At 43.7% G+C, this 18,954-nt stretch overlaps 1 protein-coding gene across 8 annotated transcripts in view; it reads right to left on the bottom strand.

Moving 5' to 3' along the window:
- Nucleotides 1–18,954, bottom strand: part of ADARB1 (adenosine deaminase RNA specific B1) — a 947,690-nt gene that overhangs the window by 158,327 nt on the left and 770,409 nt on the right. For all 8 annotated transcript variants that reach the window (XM_086955520.1, XM_086955521.1, XM_086955524.1 and 5 more), the window contains 2 exons: nt 16,416–16,584; nt 15,933–16,081 (listed from right to left, as the gene is read on the bottom strand). In XM_086955520.1, coding sequence (XP_086811646.1) covers nt 15,933–16,081; nt 16,416–16,584 — 318 coding nt within the window. The remainder of the gene's footprint in view (nt 1–15,932; nt 16,082–16,415; nt 16,585–18,954) is intronic.

Raw genomic sequence — 18,954 nt, 5'->3', positions numbered from 1 at the left:
TCCGGTCCAGCGAGGCTCCTCGTTCTTTGCTCGTTTGAAGTTGCAAATCAGGATCCAGGAGCCAGGTTCGATAGTGTGGCCTGGATCATCAGATGCCGGTGGAGAGGAGCTGTGGACCTGTTGATGTAAAGCATTCAGCTTAGTTGTCAATTCGTGCAAATAGTCAAACAGTACAGGGTGCTCGATTTCACTGATCTTTCTTGGCCTCAGTACTCCCCATATGTTAGCTGGGCGCCCGAACACGATCTCGTGTGGGCTGAGTCCCAGTCTAGAATGGACAATCATCCTGGTAGACAGGAGTGCCAAAGGCAGGGCGTCTGGCCACTTGAGACCTGTGCTGGCTTGGATTTTGGCCAGTTTCAATTTTAACGTGCCATTATAGCACTCTACCAGGCCTGCCGACTGGGGGTGGTTTGCAGCATGAAACTTCTGGCGGATGCCTAGACACTCACACACTCTCTTCATTACTCGTCCCACAAATTCACTTCCATTATCACTCCAGACAATCCTAGGCATGCCGAATCTAGGGAAGAATTCTTTGACAGGGGCTTTGGCAGTTGAAAATGCAGTGTTGTTCTTAAGGGGGTACGCTTCTACCCACCTGGAGAAAGCGCAAACGACAACAAGGACATATTTTAGGTTATTGCACCTCTCCATGTGAATGAAGTCGAGTTGTAAGACCTCGAACGGATACGTTGGAGGTGCAAAATGACCAGCTGGGGTTGGGGTTCCTCTACCGGGATTGTGCTTCAAACATATCATACAATTTCTGACCAGATTCTCTGCACATTTTGGGATACCACTATTCTGCCATACTGGGGCCAACAACTTACATATTCCTTTCACACTGACGTGTGCCATTCCATGGGCCATCGTTACCACTGCGAGCACATAAGCATCCGGTAACAACCATCGCGGATGTTCTGACAGTTCGACCCAACAACCATTCGCGTCTAACCTACCCTTGCTTTCTCTCCATTCATTCACCTCTTTCTCAGTCGCGTCAGCTTGTATGGACTTCACACTTTCGATGGTGTCCTCACACATACCCACATCAGGGGTCCATCTAGCAGGACCTACGACATACATCCGACTCATTGTGTTCCTTGCAGTCTCTTTCGAGACTTCATCGGCAAATGCATTCCCTCGACCAACATCATCTCGGATCTTTCTATGCGCGCTACACTTCACGATCGCAACCTGTAGGGGCAAGGTCAGTGACTCGAGAAGGTCGTGTACTAGCTGGCCGTGTTGAATCTTTGCACCATGCGACGTCAGGAACCCACGTTCACGCCACAATCTTCCAAAACTGTGGGCTACGCCAAAAGCGTACTGACTATCAGTGTACACATTTACTCATTTTCCTTTCGCCAACACGCACGCTCTTGTGAGTGTGACTAACTCTGCTGCTTGTGCAGAATTGTGGGGGATGCGAGCTGTCTCTACAATCGTGTGTAATGTTGTCACGGCATATGCTGCAGTCGTATCACCATTCGGCAACTTGAAACATGAACCATCAACCCATAAATTATCATTACATTCAGAGAGAGGAGTGTCCTGTAAGTCCACTCTCCCTTTTGTCTCTTCCTCTGTCCTAAAACAGCAATCATGTTTATCGACCTCATCTGTCTTTGCTGGAACAGGTAATAACGTAGCGGGGTTGAGTGTATATCACCTTTTTATGTGAATGTGACTTGCTAACAGGGTCAATTCATAGCTGGACAGTCGAGCACTAGTCAGATGTTGTGTCTTTGTTCTGTTTAGTAAAATATCTACTGCATGTGGGACCATTACGGTCAGGGTATTATTCATGACTAACCCAGCGGACTGTTGAATACAGACAGCCGCTGCGGCAGTGGCCCTCAAGCAACTCGGTAATGCCTTAGCTACAGGATCTAGAGTCGCGGAGAAATATGCACATGGGCGTTGTTTGTCCCCAAAGTGCTGCGTCAAGACTGATAATGCGCAACCTTCCTTCTCGTGGACGTATAATGTAAACGGCTTGCTGTAGTCGGGGTTGCCCAACACAGGAGCCGAACATAATGCCTCACGCAACTCATGGAAACTCGCCTGACAATCTTCAGACCAAGGCAAAGGATTGGATTTGTCTTTACGCATTAATGCCAGCAAAGGTTTGGCCAACAGTGAGAAGTTCGGTATCCATTGTCTACAGTACGATGTAATGCCCAAGAAGGCACGCACTTCTCTTTGTGTCTTTGGGACACTCAGTTCTGCAATCGCCTGTATTCTTTCTGGGGTCAGTCTCCTTCCCTCCTTCGATAAGATGTGACCTAAGTAGGTTACTTCTTGTCGGCAGAATTGTAGTTTGGAAAGCGAGACTTTGTGCTTCATGTCGCATAAATGACGCAACAATGACAACGTGGCTTGCTTGCAGATTTCTTCAGTATCTGCAGCGATCAGTAGATCATCTACATACTGGATCAGAGTCGGGCCACCAGGTAGAATAATCGTATCTAGTTGTGTTTTCAGAGCTTGACTGAATATCGATGGGCTCTCACAGTAGCCCTGAGGAGCGCGTTTGAAGCGGAAGCTTCGTCCTCCTAGATTGAAGCCGAAGATATCTCTGCTCTCCTCGGCAATCGGGATGCTGAAGAAAGCATTCTTCAGGTCAATCACCGAAAACCAATTGGCTGAGGCTGGAACCATTGTCAATAAGGCAGTAATGTCGGGAACGACTGGAAACTGCGGTACAACGATCTTATTCACTTCCCTGAGATCAATCATAAATCAGTACACAGGGGGCTGTGAAGGATCGGTACGCTTTAAGACAGGCAAAACAGGACTGTTGCAAATGTTGCCTGTAGTCTCTTCGATGACATCTTTCGCAATCAAATCGTAGACGATCGCTAACAAAGTCTTTTCACATTCGTTTGATATTCTATATTGGGGAATACGTGGCAACCTAACATTAGCTTTTAATGTTATGACATACGGTGCTATCTCTAAGTGACCCACATCATTAGAACCATTCGCCCAAAGTACATCTGGAAGAGATGACAACTCAGTCGGAATTCTTTCTTTTGACAAATACATCGGGGAAATCACTTTCTTACCAAGGGTGAGTTGTACTCCCGAAGGAGAACAGTACAAGGTCGCATATAATCTCTTCAGTAAATCCAAACCTAACAAATTTTCGCCACAACCTGTGGTAAGAATGAGGGGTGCTTCTAATTTGCATGGGCCAAAAGAAAGGGGCATAGGGCTGGAGATCGGGTTTCTAGCAGGGGCGCCAGAAAAACCTACTGAAACATTCATTTCGCCAGACAAAGGTGCACCAGGAAGTTTTGAGTGCATAATTGAACTTTTTGTAGCACCAGTATCCAGCAGAAATGGCTCCGACACTCCGGATGTAATCACCTCGACATAAGGTCCATTCTGATCTACTGGAACTGAAACAACTCCCTCTCTTTGTCCATGGCTGTCCTAGCAACTATTACCCTCATTCTCGTTTTCTGCCTAATAGTCATCTGCATAGTACTGAGCTGACCTGGAAGATGTATTATTCTGTTGGTCAAAGCTATTCATAGAATTCTGGGGCGGAAAAGAAGTGGTGTTCTGGGAGAAATTTCCACGGCCCCTACCTCTAGGAGCCTGTTGAACACCTCTACCTCTTGCGCCGGAAACACTGCTTAAGCGCCGCGCAAGAGCTTGACAATTACTTTTGAAATGACCCTCTTCCTTGCAATATGCACATTGATTCGGGCCATACGGAGAACGCTGGTTGGAAAACTCGTTCCCTTGCGCGTTTCTTAAATACTGCTGTGGTTGCTGGTAATTGGGCTGACTAGGAGTGCGAGGCGGATACGCTTGCTGGAGAAGAACCTTAGTCTTTAATTCCTTACTCTTCTTCTCTGTCTTATCTAACTCGTCTTTGCGCCTATTTTCGTAGTACTGGGCTGTGGCTAAAATCTGTGCTGACGTGGAGACAGCCCAAGCACTCTCTGAATCTTTCAATTTATTGCACAGTTCAGGAAGCAGATTATGTACAAATTTGTCTACAAACAATCTCTAGCCACCCTCAGTAGCCATGTCCTGACCACAGTGATCGGTGAAAGTCTCCTCAAATCTCGTGAAGAAGTCAGACACATTCTCATCCTTCTTCTGCTTGCACGCAGATAGCTTGTTCCAATTTACACGTAATTCAGGCATTAACGTTTTCATGTACGCGATAATCCTACCGGGAAGGTCTGCTATTAAGGGCTCGGGTTTAGAACCACCAATTTGTCTAGCATCAGTAGCAGTAATATTAGCCCATGAGTCACCTAGTTCTTGATCGTGATCTGCATGACGAATTTTACTCCATAAAGGATGCGGAACAACATTCCCAAACAACATGTCTATATCTGCTAAATTCATTATACATGAGCTGGCAGTCTGTGACAATTCCTTGTAATATCCTGCTGGGTTTTTACGTGGATCGGGTAATGTCTGTTTGAGTGCTAGGACTTCGGATCTTTTCCAGGGGACATGTACCCATACTCGCTGGAAATGCGGTGGAACAGGTGGTTGTGCATTCGCATCACCTTCCCTCCATACTGGAGGAACCTCTCTCATGGGGTACTGTCGCGCCTTTTTCCTACCAGACACATCATCCTCATCGAATGATCTAGAGCGGTTTCCCTGACTCCTATAAGATAACAACAGATCCATTGCTTTTTCAACATCGGCACCTACAATCATGCCTTCGTAAAATTTGAATGGCATGCGGGCTAGTTCCTGCATTCTGCGTTTTGGGTCATTGTCTCGTAAATCTTCCCAGAGGTACACGCACATTTCCTCAAACACATATCTTTGAGTGGATGGATCCCACTGACGGAAAACTTCCATAACAGACTGAAGATCATATCTTACAGTGTCAGTAACCCATTTGCGTGCTAACTCGTTCAGCACTTCTCTCTCCTCGTAGTCGGGTAGTTGACTACGCAACTGTCTACGTTCTGGTTTAGGGGTCGTTTTAGGCGACCCAAAGAAGGGCGAGAATAGACCAGTGACAGTACTTGCCACTCTCTGTCTGACAGAAGGAGAAGCTTGCGGCGAAGCAGATGCGCCAGAAAAGACAGGCTGATGTAAAGAGGAAGTAGAAGCAACAGCAGAGGAAGTCGAGGCAGTAGCAGAAGTAATATCATAGTGAATAGTTGGAGCAGTAGGCAAAGTTGTAGAAGTAGATGGAGTATGTAGCAAAGGCGGCGGCCCTTGAGAAGGCTGCGCCGGAGAAGTAGGAACCAGCTGAAGAGGAGCTGGTGCTTGTGCAAGAGCTGCTTTTCGTGCGCCAGGGCGCGGTATAACAATACGTCTCGGGGGTCCCACAATACTCGAGGTATATGGGGGTGGTGAGTTCAATAAATGGGACATTATTGGATCTCTCTCGGATGTTCCCTTTGAGTCTTGTCCCCCATGTGGTAACATCGGGTAGCATTTATCTATTGCTAGTTTCTTGCTTCTGAGCATTTGTTCACTTTCCTGCTCTTCCTCATTATCTCTGTATGCGATGGCAACTTGTACCATTGACATACCTCTTTTGTTTTTCTTTGCTAATTTTATTTCTTTCTGTTTGGCTTCTTTGCGCCATAAGCGAAAAGAGTCAAACATCGCCGGCCGGGCTTTCTTCTTGAACAATTTGACCTCAAGGTTGTCTAATATTTCTGAGTCAAAACTACCATGTTGGGGCCATTTTAAAACGCCGTCCTTGCGGGTGTATTTCATCCATACCTCATTATACGTGATAGGACCTACTCCGTGCTTTATATATAACTCATATGTTGGAGTTCCAATCGGAGGAACCGGACACGAATCCTCTAATTGGGAGTCCTTATTACAACCAAGACAAAACAAGTTTCCAAGTCTGCTGAGACCAGGCATCTTCGCTTCACTAGTCTAGCTTCAAACTTCAAGGGATTATCTAATTACGATATTTTCGTGAATACACGAATCCCTCGGTTTTGGTGCTTGCAAATACCAATACAAACCGTATCTCTGGGATACCAAGACTAAGAACCAAACTAAGAACCAAACTAAGAACTGGGAGACGCTCCACTTATACTTAACTGAATATCGAAGATCGGTGACGTCACTAGAAGACTCGTCTATCGTTTCGCTCTACCAAGGATCACTGGGTCCAAAACAGGGCGATAGTCAGGGCAGCAGTCCTTCGTAGCCGTCGGGACGCAGGGAACCTCGCAGCAAAGACCTTCGGAACCACGTCGACATGCAGGGGTCGCTGAAGTGGCTAGCCGTCCTCCGGAATTTTCACACGAAGCTCCTCACGAACATCTGGCTTGGACCGTCACCGCTTGATATCGCCTCGAGTTGGGTGCCAACTGAGGTGCCGGGTTTTTAGAGACCCGGTGGTGTCAGGGGATCACACCCGAAGACCTCTAGGTTCTCCCTGTTCTGGACTTACAGAAACACAGAGTCTTCTAGTTGAAGTCAGAGATCGAGTTTTATTGGCTGCAACCAAGTAACATGCGTCCTAGAAGTACGACAACACGGGCCGTAAGTACTCAGGAGACTGTTCGTTTTTACAGAACCAGACTTCTCCTTAAATACATAAATAACAGCTGCAGGCAAGAATTCTTAAGTTTATGATATGGCAATACAAATATTTCCACAATAATACAAAGAGCAAAGTCATGCTGGTCAGCACGTATTTCAGATGTCCAGTTTGTGATGGATTACCCCGCCAAATCCAGAACTCCCATCAGATATCGATGAAATGCCAATAAGGTCGAGCACCCTCCCATCATAAAACGGGTCATAAACAAGAATCATGGAAAGGTGTGTGTGTGTGTATGGAAACAGGGTCTGTATGTATGAAGGGTTTATGACATGTTGTGCCTTGATGGTATCTGGCTCGGCCACTGGGCGAGGAGCTGCCCAAACAGGCTTGGCTGGAGGCAGTGGAGTCAGCTCGGCCAGGGCATGGGGAAGTCAGCTACGGTGGACGTGTCCTTTCAGATCAAACTCGGTTTTAATCAATTGACTATATGAGGGCAAGTCATAAGATGGATGCCGTTTACAAAATGGAGTCTGCGGGTTCGAGACGCAAATCAAGATTTGAGGGTGTTAGCATCATTTAATCATGACGCAAATGCATAGAGATGATGTCCTAACCATTACCGGTTTGTAGATACCAAATTCGTCATGATACGACGGTATTTTATAACACGAGTGTTGGACCCCGAGGCTGGTGAAACGGAAGGGTCCAGAATTGCAGTACCACAAAAGCTATTTACCTGCTGTTTTGCTGTCAAGAGTCTGATTAAGCACAAGATGCACTGCTGTGTTGGCTCAAGGACAGTCTGCAAGTGTTAGGTACTGCATAAAACCTGGACGAGACGGACTGAAATTTCTCAGACACTATTCCAAGGACTAAGATCACTGGTTGTGCAATATAGTGTTTAATGTTTAGTAGGACCAAGCACTACCCAATTTCTAATACAGATTGCTACACCAAGCATCTCTGTGACGTGAGAGACTGAAAACTGTGTTATGATTTCATGTCCGATCCAAAGTTAATTCCTAAGTAACTAAACTGGAGTCTTTCTTTGGGAAGATATAAAAATGGATTCCAAAAGCATTTACTACAAATTACGTGAGTTTTTGTTTTACCATAACTGCCAAATTTGGATTCTCATATCTGTAAAAAACGTAATAAAATATACTGCCTCTTTATATAATCCTAATGGTGGCATTTTTTGTAAATATTCTATCTATCATTCACATTGCATCAATAACTTTCGAATAATTGCTCCTCTTCAGCATGCATTTATATGGAGATTGGAGTTAACTGAAATGCGCAGAAGAAATATATTTACCTGATTTTTATTAAAATAAAAACATTTTCAGGGAAACCGTTTGGATTGGATTCTGAAAAAGATTATTTATATAAAGTAGTTTTTGTTAAAATGCGTCTTCATTCCCTGCATTTTGACAGTACAATCTATCATGTCGCTCATTCTGTTAGTGGACTTTTTTTTTACCTCTGCAGATTCCACCAAAACCTATCTACATATTTCAAAGAACACAGCATACTTGCATCATTTTTTAGGTCTCGCCTACGCAGCGCTCATGCGCTGCATAGACGAGACCTTTAGTACTCGATTCAGTTTTGGATCCAAAAAAGTGCACGTTTAGCATTGCTTTGAATGGCAACGCGTGCACGTTTGGTGATTCCCTTGCGGGAGAAATCTTTAAAAACATTTGCTTTTAATTAACATATGGTTCCTGCTCACTCCCACAAGGGAAACAGGGGCAGGCCCCCTCCTCTACCCCCTCCCCCTGCTGCCTCCTCTCCTTGTCAGCGCGAGGCCGCGCGCTTGTCTTTTTTGGATCCATTTCACAGGGAAGCAACTAAATGAAAGAAGAAAAGAGGCTGTGAACCGTTTCTTCAAGTCACGGTTTTCAGTAAGTGAGGAGCAAGACAGAAATAGAGGGAATAGTAGGGGTGGGGTGAGGCAGCTGCCAGCACAGAAAAAAAGAGGAATGTGTCTGTGTCTTCTCCAGCAGTTACTAACTAGGCTGAGTCAGGCAGACCTCAGCCGGTCCGACTCAACACCGGCCTGGGCTCCTGTGTCTCACCTCCTTGCGAGCCCGTAGATCTGTTTCATGGTTGGTGCCATGTCATGTTGGGGTCAGGCAGTCGCGTATGCGGTGCTCTCCAGCCTCCGTGGGCGGCTATCGAGGCGCTATCAGCTGAAACCCCATTTGTGAAGAAGGTCCCATGTTAGAAGGGGGTGTCAGATATAGGTCTGTGTTTCTGGTCCAGGAACAAGGCCCATATTCACACTGCGGATGGACGTTGGCTTCTGTACACCCCAGGGATGAGACTGTATCAGATATTACTACAGTTGAATGGAGGGGCATGACTCACAGAAACATCCCCTGCATATTATCTGGTTTAAGTCATGGCATATTTTCATGTACATTTCTTTTATTAAGATGCTTAAAAAAATCAGGATGAAGGTGTTACACTTCTGTAGTGAGATTCACATGAGATTGCAGATACCCATGGCTTTCCGGAGAGTTGTCTCCCTATATAAAGTTGAGCCTGAGGCAGTAATAAGTTACTGGCTACTGTGGCAATAAACTGAAATCTGACCTTTGCACTTTAAGTATATTAGTGCGGTGGACTAAATCACCAGCGTTACCCTACAAATTAGATATAGGATTATTGTAACTGACACAATCATGTCTACTTCTATAAATATGGCTGCTTCCGCATTTCCCGGAAGTAACCATATGGACCTACTTAGGTCACTGACTCTTCTGCCACCAAAGGCCTGAGATGAGGGAGACCGCCTGCCCGAGGACCGCTCACACCATTAACCCTTTGCACACCCCACATTCACCCAAACATTCAGCCCCAGACAGCACTAGGAGCCGAGCGGTAGTTTTCGCGGATTCCATATAGCACCGCGACGCTACATGCATTTGCAAATGCCGACCCTATCAGGGGACATTATTTCAAAAGTCTGAATTATTAATCGGCCATGTCATTAGTCTGTGCAGATAAGAATACTTTCTAACCAGCGCGGAACTGCTCGGCCGCCATCTTTTCCTCAGGGGGCCCTGAAAAATAACTTCCTCTAATTAGGAGCAAATAAATAATTCACCGAAAATCGCAGCGTTGTTTGTAATAAAGCATGCAGTGTGTTAAACCGGAGATCCTCTGTGAGTTAAAGAGTTTGAGACAATAAAGGCCTTGGCGGGACCCACACACTTTAAACTGACTTTATATGTCCCCGCACCATAAATATTTTAAATGCCAGCCCCATATTGACACCAGCAAGGGTTCCCCCTGAGGACTAGTGGCACAGTAAGGGTGCCTTGCGTCCTATTGCACGAAGGAAACTGGCCCTGACTGCCCCAGATCAGGTACTAAATGCAGTCGCATTTGGGCTGCAATGGGTCTCTGTGCCACTGCACCTGCTGCACCAGTAGTAGCTACACCCGTCTCGGAGGATATGCGGAGGTTACCTGTCAAATAAATAGTTTTGGGAAATAGGGTCAAACAAATTTCAAATATTTCAGTTATGAAAGTTGTACAATTTTCATTTCTTTATCCACTCCCCTATTGTTCCACACATTTTAATCAACCACCAATAACCTTAATAGCTTTATTCTTTCCAGATATCGCAGCTGAATATCAATAATAACCCGTTCGCAAAGGGGTTCAGGGACACAGGCAATGGCAGAAGAGATAGGTTTGTGGTTTTCACTAGTCTTGGACTATTTTGTTTCAGAAAAGGCCATGTGTTCCAAACCTGAATTTTCTTTAACTCGTCCTTCCATAAAGTTGTTGCTTTTATGGTAGAAATAAACACTTGTATGGGAAGTTGCTGTGGTGAAGTTGATGTGCTAGTGTGGCAGAAAGGTCTGTGTGAGGGGCTGATGGGTGGGGACTGTGCGGTCAACTGGTATATGATTGCGTGAATCTGTTGGTAGTATTCATTCCTTACCTGGCGGTCATTGCCTCCCCTCAGGAAGCAGTTGACTCTGCCCTCCCTGTGGATGTATGAATACCACTGCAGACTTGATCGAGCTGGGGCTGAATTGGATGCCTCCTCCTGTGAGCCTGCCCTGAGCAGAGATATCTTGAACTTCCCCTTGAGCGCGGATCCCAGCCCCCTGAGACTCACCCGCAGTATAAGAGGTAAGACCACTGCCCATCTCCCCTCCACGGCCCTTCTGCATGAAGTGTCATGCTCAGTTCACACTCCAGGCACTGTGGCATGCTGCTAGCATGCTTTAAGTTCAGTCTGTGGTTAGCACAGTAGTGCAGGTTCGAGCAGTGCCCCCTAATCCAGGAAGACATTCAAAGATTTTTCTTTTGTTTAGGTCTGCATAATGAGAAACAGTCAATCCAATTGTGCAGACATTTAGCCCAAAGTAAACATGTTCACGGTGGCCACCACTGTAAAGCCCCTTTTATACAATTTCACAGTTTTTTGGGAATATGAATGTTAAAGTGATTTCCTATACATTCTAACTCAAATTTGCATAGTGGTCCCCAAGAACGCTATACAATAACATTCAGTGAGTCCTTATACCTGCATCTTAAAGCATTTACAGGCAGTTTGTGTTAAAGCTTTTAAGGCCTCCTTGAGTGTACCGTTTAAAAATTTTTGGACTCATGTACTCTTCGTAGTGTTTGCCTGGGCCCTGTAAAGTAGAAAGTATATGCAAAAAGGTGGCCCCCCACTATACTATGAAATACGGTAGTGCCTCCGTGTCACTGCTGCACCATAAGGGTTTCACCGATATATCCATTTTATTAGAGTGCTTACAGAATATGAAATAAACGTCTCCCTTTCATTTCAGGCCGGTTGTTCCCTTGCCATTCACTACAAAGCTGTGGGTATGCTGGCACCCATACCACAGCAGTACCTTTCCACACACCATATCCCCAGGTGCCCTAGCACACCCACTCCAACACACTGGGACCGCACACACGGTTACACCAGCAAGCGGTCACTCCTACACACTTGTACGATACAGAAACACACAGACTCTCTCGCTGCATCACAGACACAGACAGACACATACTTATATACTTATACACAGACACATACTTATACACACCACATAGAACTCTTTGCAAATTTGCAAAAACACTTACATTGGAAAACATGCACAAGTAGGTTTTTGCTCAGCCATGCATCACACAGACACTTTAGCATGAGCACACAAACGTTATCTTTGTACAATTAAATACTTGCACCTGCAAAAACTTACACTGTTACACTACCTCTTTACACTGACACTTACACACTGCTACATAGAAACATACAGCTTTGCACAGACATATGTACCTCACACAAATACACACACTCTTAAACGCCCACACACTGTCAACTTGACAACACTGAACAAGCATTGGCATAGCCAATAGGTCTCGCCTTTGGTACCTTGTAAAAGTTTAGCTATCCAGCACAGTATCCTTGGTGCAACAACATCAACTGTTGCATGGCTAAACACTTATAAGGTCTCAAAGGTGAGACCTATTGGCTATGCCAATGCTTGTCATATGGGCCATTTGTATTTCATGTTATTGCTTCTTGACTCATTTCCAGTGCCACTAATCATCAAACATGCTAGTATCTAGAGTGGAAATTTGTTGATGGGTGCTGCCTCTTTTTTAATGCCAAAACGGAAACAAATGTGAATAAACAGTGTTTGTTGATCAACCAAGAAAGCAGCACAAAATCTTTATGTAGATGTACACATTTGCATGGACCTGAGAGAGCCCTCTTTCAGAACAAGTACATTTGCAAGCTTACATTCAAACTTGGAGGTGTGAGTCAGTAAAGCAAATGTTATTTTAGGGGCACCTAGCAGCAACCATTTGTGTAGTGTCAAGGGCCTACTTCCACCACACACTGCAAAGTACATGTTCTCCTGTCCCAAAGGTCTGACTACCCTACAAGTAAAACATATGATGCCAGATTTGAAAGACTCTGCAATGATGGCAGGAGTCAAGTCATTTGATGATGGAGGTTCCTAGTTCTCCACCTGAGGCTATGATCCTTACTTCCTCTGCCTCTTTCTCGTTGTCCCTGCTGACTGGCAGACATCAGTATGTCAAGCTGTTGGACTTGGCCCTTTCTGCAGGGTCATCCCCAAACATTTTTACTTTGTCCTCCAGGTTTTGCTGATTTAGTTTTTGTTGGCCTTAGGACTATATACACTTTACCACTGCTAACCAGTACTAAAGTGCTTGTTCCTTAAAACATGGTAGAAAAGGGTAAACCCACATTGGCTTATTTAATATACTTATAAGTCCTTAGTAAATTGACGGGCTTGCGTGTGAATTAATTGCTACTAGTGAAACTTCAGCACTGATTGTGCCACCCACTTAAGTAGCTACATGTCTCAGGCCTGCCGCTGCAGAGCCTGTGTGTAGTTTAAACTGCCATTTCGAAACGACAAAATAAACCCCAAGCCTAAAACTTCCCTTTTAATACATACAAGTCACCCATTGGATTTGCCCTGGACAGCCCCGGGGGCAGGATGCAATGTATTTAAAAGTAGGACATGTACTTTTAGGTTTTACATGTCTTTGTAGGGAAAAGCTCTTAAATTTGTGTTTCACTACTCCAAGGCCTATCTTTTCCATAGGATAACATTGGAATTGCCTTATTACATTTTATAAGTGTAATTTCCAAATTAGAAAAGATGACCAGTTCATGTTTGGTGTCTCTGGAATCACAATTTAAAATCCTATGTTAGCATTTTCTTGTCTTAGCCATTTAGAGTCTACTGACAGTTGAGCTTTGCGTATTCCTCCTAGACACATAAGGTTTGACTGGATGGGCCAGCACATGCAGGATGGGTGGGAGGAGCTGGGCCCACACACACTTGAATAGGCTGTGTCCTGTCTCCACACAAGGGGCTGCATACCCCCTGTAGTTAGTTTGGGGCCAAAAAAAGGAAGGCATATGCACACTTCATAGTCATGCCGCTAGAAGCTTTTAGCCACTTCAAATGGCACATCCACGTATAAATACTGGACCTCAGATACGAACTCTTCAGTATACTTCTGGATTTGTGTATGGAAGAAGGTCTGCTGTGATGATACAGGGACTGCCACTCTGCTGGACTGCTGCTCTAAATGAACTACTGCGCTGCTGTGCTGACCTACGGCCCTTTTGCCTGGGGAAGAAGAACTGGACCTGCAACTTCATCCTGAACCCCAGTGACTCAAAAGGCTAGTCTGCTGACCTGTTCTGATCCTCAGGGACATAAAAGGCTCCCCAACCAGCTACTGGACCCAGCTGCAGTGAGTTCCTGACTCCAAGTGGTGCCTCCCAGGTCCTGGAACCTTGGTGTGGCTCATGGGACTTGAAATCCAGCCCCTTTGCACTAAAACTGCACAGCTCACACTGGAAATCAGCTCGGTTCTTCGCACAGCAACATCAAGTGTCTGTGGAGGACCACCAACCCATCCATGGCGCCACACCAGCTCTTCGTGTTACGCTGACCACGGCCTGCGACACTCTCCACTGGCAATGGGACACTGGGCACAAAGCTTGAGAAGCTAAAACTTCAACAGGACTGATTTGAGACTGTATCCAACCCATGCTCCTTTGCGGTCACCATAAACATTTGTCCAGCGCAACCAGATAGCCGCGGCTGGAGCTTTATGCTTTTAGTTGCTATTTTTCAGTTTATTCTTTCAAAAGGCATGACTTCGGTTTTACTGATTGTATTCTTTTTCATTTTGGTCTTGTTTTATTGGTTAAATCCAGATCTATTTTTCTAACCTGGTGTGGGGTCTTTTTGTGTTGTATTTTTGCTGTTTTACAGTTTGACGTGTTGCACAAATACTTTACATATTGCCCCTAAGTTGAGCCTGACGTCTCTGTGCCACACTGCCAGGTTGTGAGCAGAGGTTAATTTGGGGTATGCTAGTGCCTTCCCTGGACTAGGATTGTGGTTGCTGATTGGCCAACATCCCACTTTGCTCGTATACTCTACTCAGGAAAATCCAATTTAATATATAGGGAACAGCCTAATTCTGGATGCAACTTGTCTCACAGAGTTCTCTATGGCATGATAGCTAGAGCGGCTATGGTGCTGCGCTTAGTTGTGATCTCTACTATTTTTGATTTAGAAGACCAATATGCCACCTTCACAGCCGAATAGCCTCAGGCCCATTAGAACAAGGTTCTCCCATAGACAAATATGGTCTACAACTGTAAGTAGCCCCTTCAAGGATTTTGCTCAACGAATAACATCAGCTGCTTTTAAAGCAGTCACTTCTAATAGAGATCTTAAATACATATGGCATGGTCATTGCTACTCAATCAATTTCAGTATAAAAATGGGTAATAGTTTATAACTTCTCTGATTGTCTTAATAACCAGCTCCAGATAAAGCAAAATTATGGGGGTACGGGATCCAAGCTTTAACATAAAGCATAAAAACAAATTTTCTATTGCGTGTAGTTCATTTATTTTAATGTACCCTCAAATCTTGGCACCATACAGAACTGCCATTCCAGTGTTTTGACTGTGTATTTGTAAGATTACAGTCAACAGTTGCCTGACAATTTTCTTAGTAAAATTATGTAAAACAGAAAAAATGCATATGGCATACACACATTACTTTATATCACTTTACTTGGGAATAAGTCATGCAAACAGGAATAGCAAGACAGGCAGCAATATCGTACATGACTATGAAAGGTAGCTTGATGCTGAATAGAGCAGACTGACTGTGGTAAGAAGTAAACAAAGATAAGGGAATGTGATAAGAAGCCTGGAGGCTACATACTGAAAATTCCAAGAGGTACATGAATGACCTACGGAAGCACACATAACAGGTTAAGGAGACAGGAACCCCAATCACCACCAAGCAATCAGTGTGTCTCTTGTCTTAAGGGAACATTTCCCTTACGACAGGAGACACACTGATATCTATTGATTATTTTTTTCACCTGCTATAATTCAATTAGTGGGAGCTCACATAAAATTTGTGAAGGGTACAATAAAGTCTGAAGGTGAGCTGTGCCTAAACCTGCATGAAGCCATCTACAGTAAAGTCTACTTAAATGGACTCTACCCAACGTCTGTCTCACACTCAATTCTGAAGTATTGGATTAGTCAAAGAATACAAGACTCTGAAAGTCCAGGTGAGCGAAAGAACAGAAGACCTGCGTTACAAGTACCAGTGTTAAAATAACAATTTCAAACTTTTGAATTGTAATCATCGCTTTCTATGCCAAGGTTTTACTATTTTAAACATGGAAAACTTTATTCATTCTCATTTCATTATCCGCCGTACATCTTGCAACGTACACATTACTTTTATTGGCTCATATTTCAGCCAACCCTCTGGCCCAGGTATCAGTACAGTACACATTTAATTTCTTCAGAATGTAAAAATAAATAATCCTGCGCCCAGGCCCATACCCTCTTGTGCAGCTTCATGGGGTGAGAATATTCTGGCATCCCCACATGGAGAGGTGCTGATGTACAGATGAAATTGCACAGTGTCCTTTAGTTTAAATCCACCACGCTCTGACTTCATGAAGATAGATTTTTGTTTCTCTTCTTTTGAACTAAGAAAAGACAAATGGAAACAGTTAAAAAAAAACCTGAAAGGCTAAACTGTGAACTTATCATTATGTTACTTCAGCTTTTGATCCACTAAAGGTGTACCACAATACTTCAACGATACCACACAGCCTCTTCACCTCTGACAACCAAGAGATGTTCTCTTGTAAATGACCCAGAAAGAAACATGCATCTCTCCCAAATTCTAATCCATCGAAGAGTATGTTGAAAGTCACTGGAATATTTACCTGTAAGGTAATCTAAATAAAAGCCAACCGTGGTGGTGGTGGTAAAGAGTACTTGTGTGGTTGCATGGATCAGTCTATACACCAAACTCACCTTAAAAATAGTTCAAGTTCTGTGTAGAGGAATCGCAGAAGAGACCTGCGAGCTACAATTTCTGCATGACAGTCATTTAAGGCCAGACCACGGTCACTCATGTACTCCCCATTGATGCACTTTGTCCCTGTTGAGACGCAGATCACCTTGGCATCCTTCACATCAGTGCCTGCAATAAGTTGTGAAGAGCGCACATTGTCAGGGTACGTTAAAAGTGTGACTTTACCTTTCACAGAAAATGTATGCAATAAATTAGCATGCCTGCACAACAGTCGGCAACATGATTGCCAATCCAAGCTCTAGCATTTCATTATAGAAGTGAGGCATACATATGAATACAACTAACACAGCAAACTAGGTAAGTTTTAAACATCTCACCAAAGAGTGAGAAGGTAAGTAACTGACTAAACTATACATTTATCCAGGGATATAAACAAACAGAATAAAACAATAAATCAAAACATTGAGCCATGCAAATTTATTCACAGAAGAAGGAAACTTCTTAGGGCAGGTAGCAGATGTTACCTCTCTGGGTAGCCACAAACACAATCCAACACCCGTTACCACCAAGCTGGGGTAATTACCTGGGGTAATATGTTGTTAAGATATTTTCTGCTACCTTTGCCAAAATAGGGAAAAATGCAGCATCACGTATCAACTATCACTAAAATAGGTTTCAGATCGCAGGGACCAAGGCAGTCACTAAAGCCACCATTCTAGTGCTAACCTTCCAGTACAATTTACACTACCAAAGACCGCTTCCTTTGTTTTTTGGGTAGTGAATAACAAAGATGCTTCTCAATTGGGGAAAATGTTTAAATATTTGGTCCAAGAATCTTGTATCTTTGGTGCAATATATACAAAAAGTGGTAAAGGACATTGAATGCCAGGTCTCTTTTGCTCATTGCTTTGCAGAATTAATAGTCCCACCACCCCCTTCTCAGCAACACAATCATCTTTGCTATTGTAGGTAAATGAAAAATATGTGACAATATGTCACTTAAGAGGTACTTGTGGAGACACTTTCAAGTTAATGTAAATGTTGGTAGTCGTAGGAACCAAGCACCTTGAGATGATGTCTGTCGAGTATCTCAGGTGGTCAATACATAATATTACCCATAAGAAAAGACCACATAGCAGTGGTTTTCTGTAAGTATATTTTAGATTTACATGCCTACTCTAAGGCTTGTCTGGATTGTTCTTAAACAACCAACTTTAGAGATTCTCTTCAGGTAGGTTTCAGCATTCTCAAGGCACACAGCAGACTTACGTGCTTCAAGCTTTGTAAATGTACAATTGAGAAACCAATTACATTTCATTAGAACACATCAAAACGTTACATTAATCCTTGATATCCATAAAAGCAAACTTTTGCCATTCATGTTGGGATCCTCAAAATAACTGCAATGGCACTGTTAAGAAACTAAGGGAGCAGGCTAAATATTCTTAAGTCAAAATGTATAATGTAGTTGGCTTGGTTGTGTAGTTCTGAAGAAACAGATATTAACAAACATTTTTTTATACTTCTGTTATTTTACTCCTGGCATTTTTAGAGATAGATACAAAAAATGAATGCCCAATAAGTCCCAAAGGGCTGTGTAGTCTACAAAACAGCAGGACCCCTTTTTAGATCACCCATTAAATGTACAATTCTAACATTGTTCACTGCAATGTACTCACCATTCTTTCTGAAAGTATTTAGTGTTGTTCCTCATCCCATAAATCAGACCTTACCAACTGGATCTGGAAATCTAATGTTTCTAAAAGATATTCTATCGTATTTACATCTAAAGAGTTTTGAAATTCCCTTTTCCCACCTCTTTTCAAATCATACATGTTTTCTTCCTTGCGATTTATTCACATCTAGCAAGGTAGCCAACTCCATTCTTCCAATCGTGTTTTACTGCTGGGGAAATGTTCCCAAGATCCAAGATGAGGAACCAAATGATTTGCGCACAGTGCTAATGACTCCCCTTTTCCTAGCTAAACGTTTTCCGATGCACCCTGGTGTACCCATGGCTTCCCTACTTCATAGCTGCACTGTTTGGATACTGGCGAGTTCACAGCAATAAAATCCACTAATGTCCTTCTCTTTTAATGCTGTGGAATGCCCTTTCTCACAGTGTGTACAGCTCTCCAAACTGACTTTTTCAAACTCTGGGCTGAGCTCTTGGATACAAGTATTCCGGAGTGTCAGCTCGGTTAGCAGTCGATTTTATTTACACCTCGTAGCATAATTTTGACTACCCGCATTCAAAGACAGAAACATTCTTATAGTTCTCCTACAATGTAGTGGATCTTATCCGTTAATGGCAGACTTCCTGCCTGTAACCAATGGCGCTAGTTCCGTTCATCAGCATCTTTTTCCTTTTCGCTTACCTGTTACCTTGACTAGTTCATCATCCCGGCGCCACTCTGCTAAGCTTCTCTAATCTTTTATTTGGTATGGTGACAACTACAAGAAAGTGGATTTCTAGTTTGAGAAAAGGTTAAAGTCAGGTCATAATTCCCTTGCTTGGCTTGAAAACTGTCATTAATG

The sequence above is a fragment of the Lissotriton vulgaris genome, chromosome 2_1 (genome assembly GCF_964263255.1).
Source record: "Lissotriton vulgaris chromosome 2_1, aLisVul1.2, whole genome shotgun sequence".
Taxonomy (NCBI): Eukaryota; Metazoa; Chordata; class Amphibia; order Caudata; family Salamandridae; genus Lissotriton; species Lissotriton vulgaris.
Note: the sequence above shows the minus strand (reverse complement) of the source record. Positions and strands in the feature narration are given on the sequence as shown.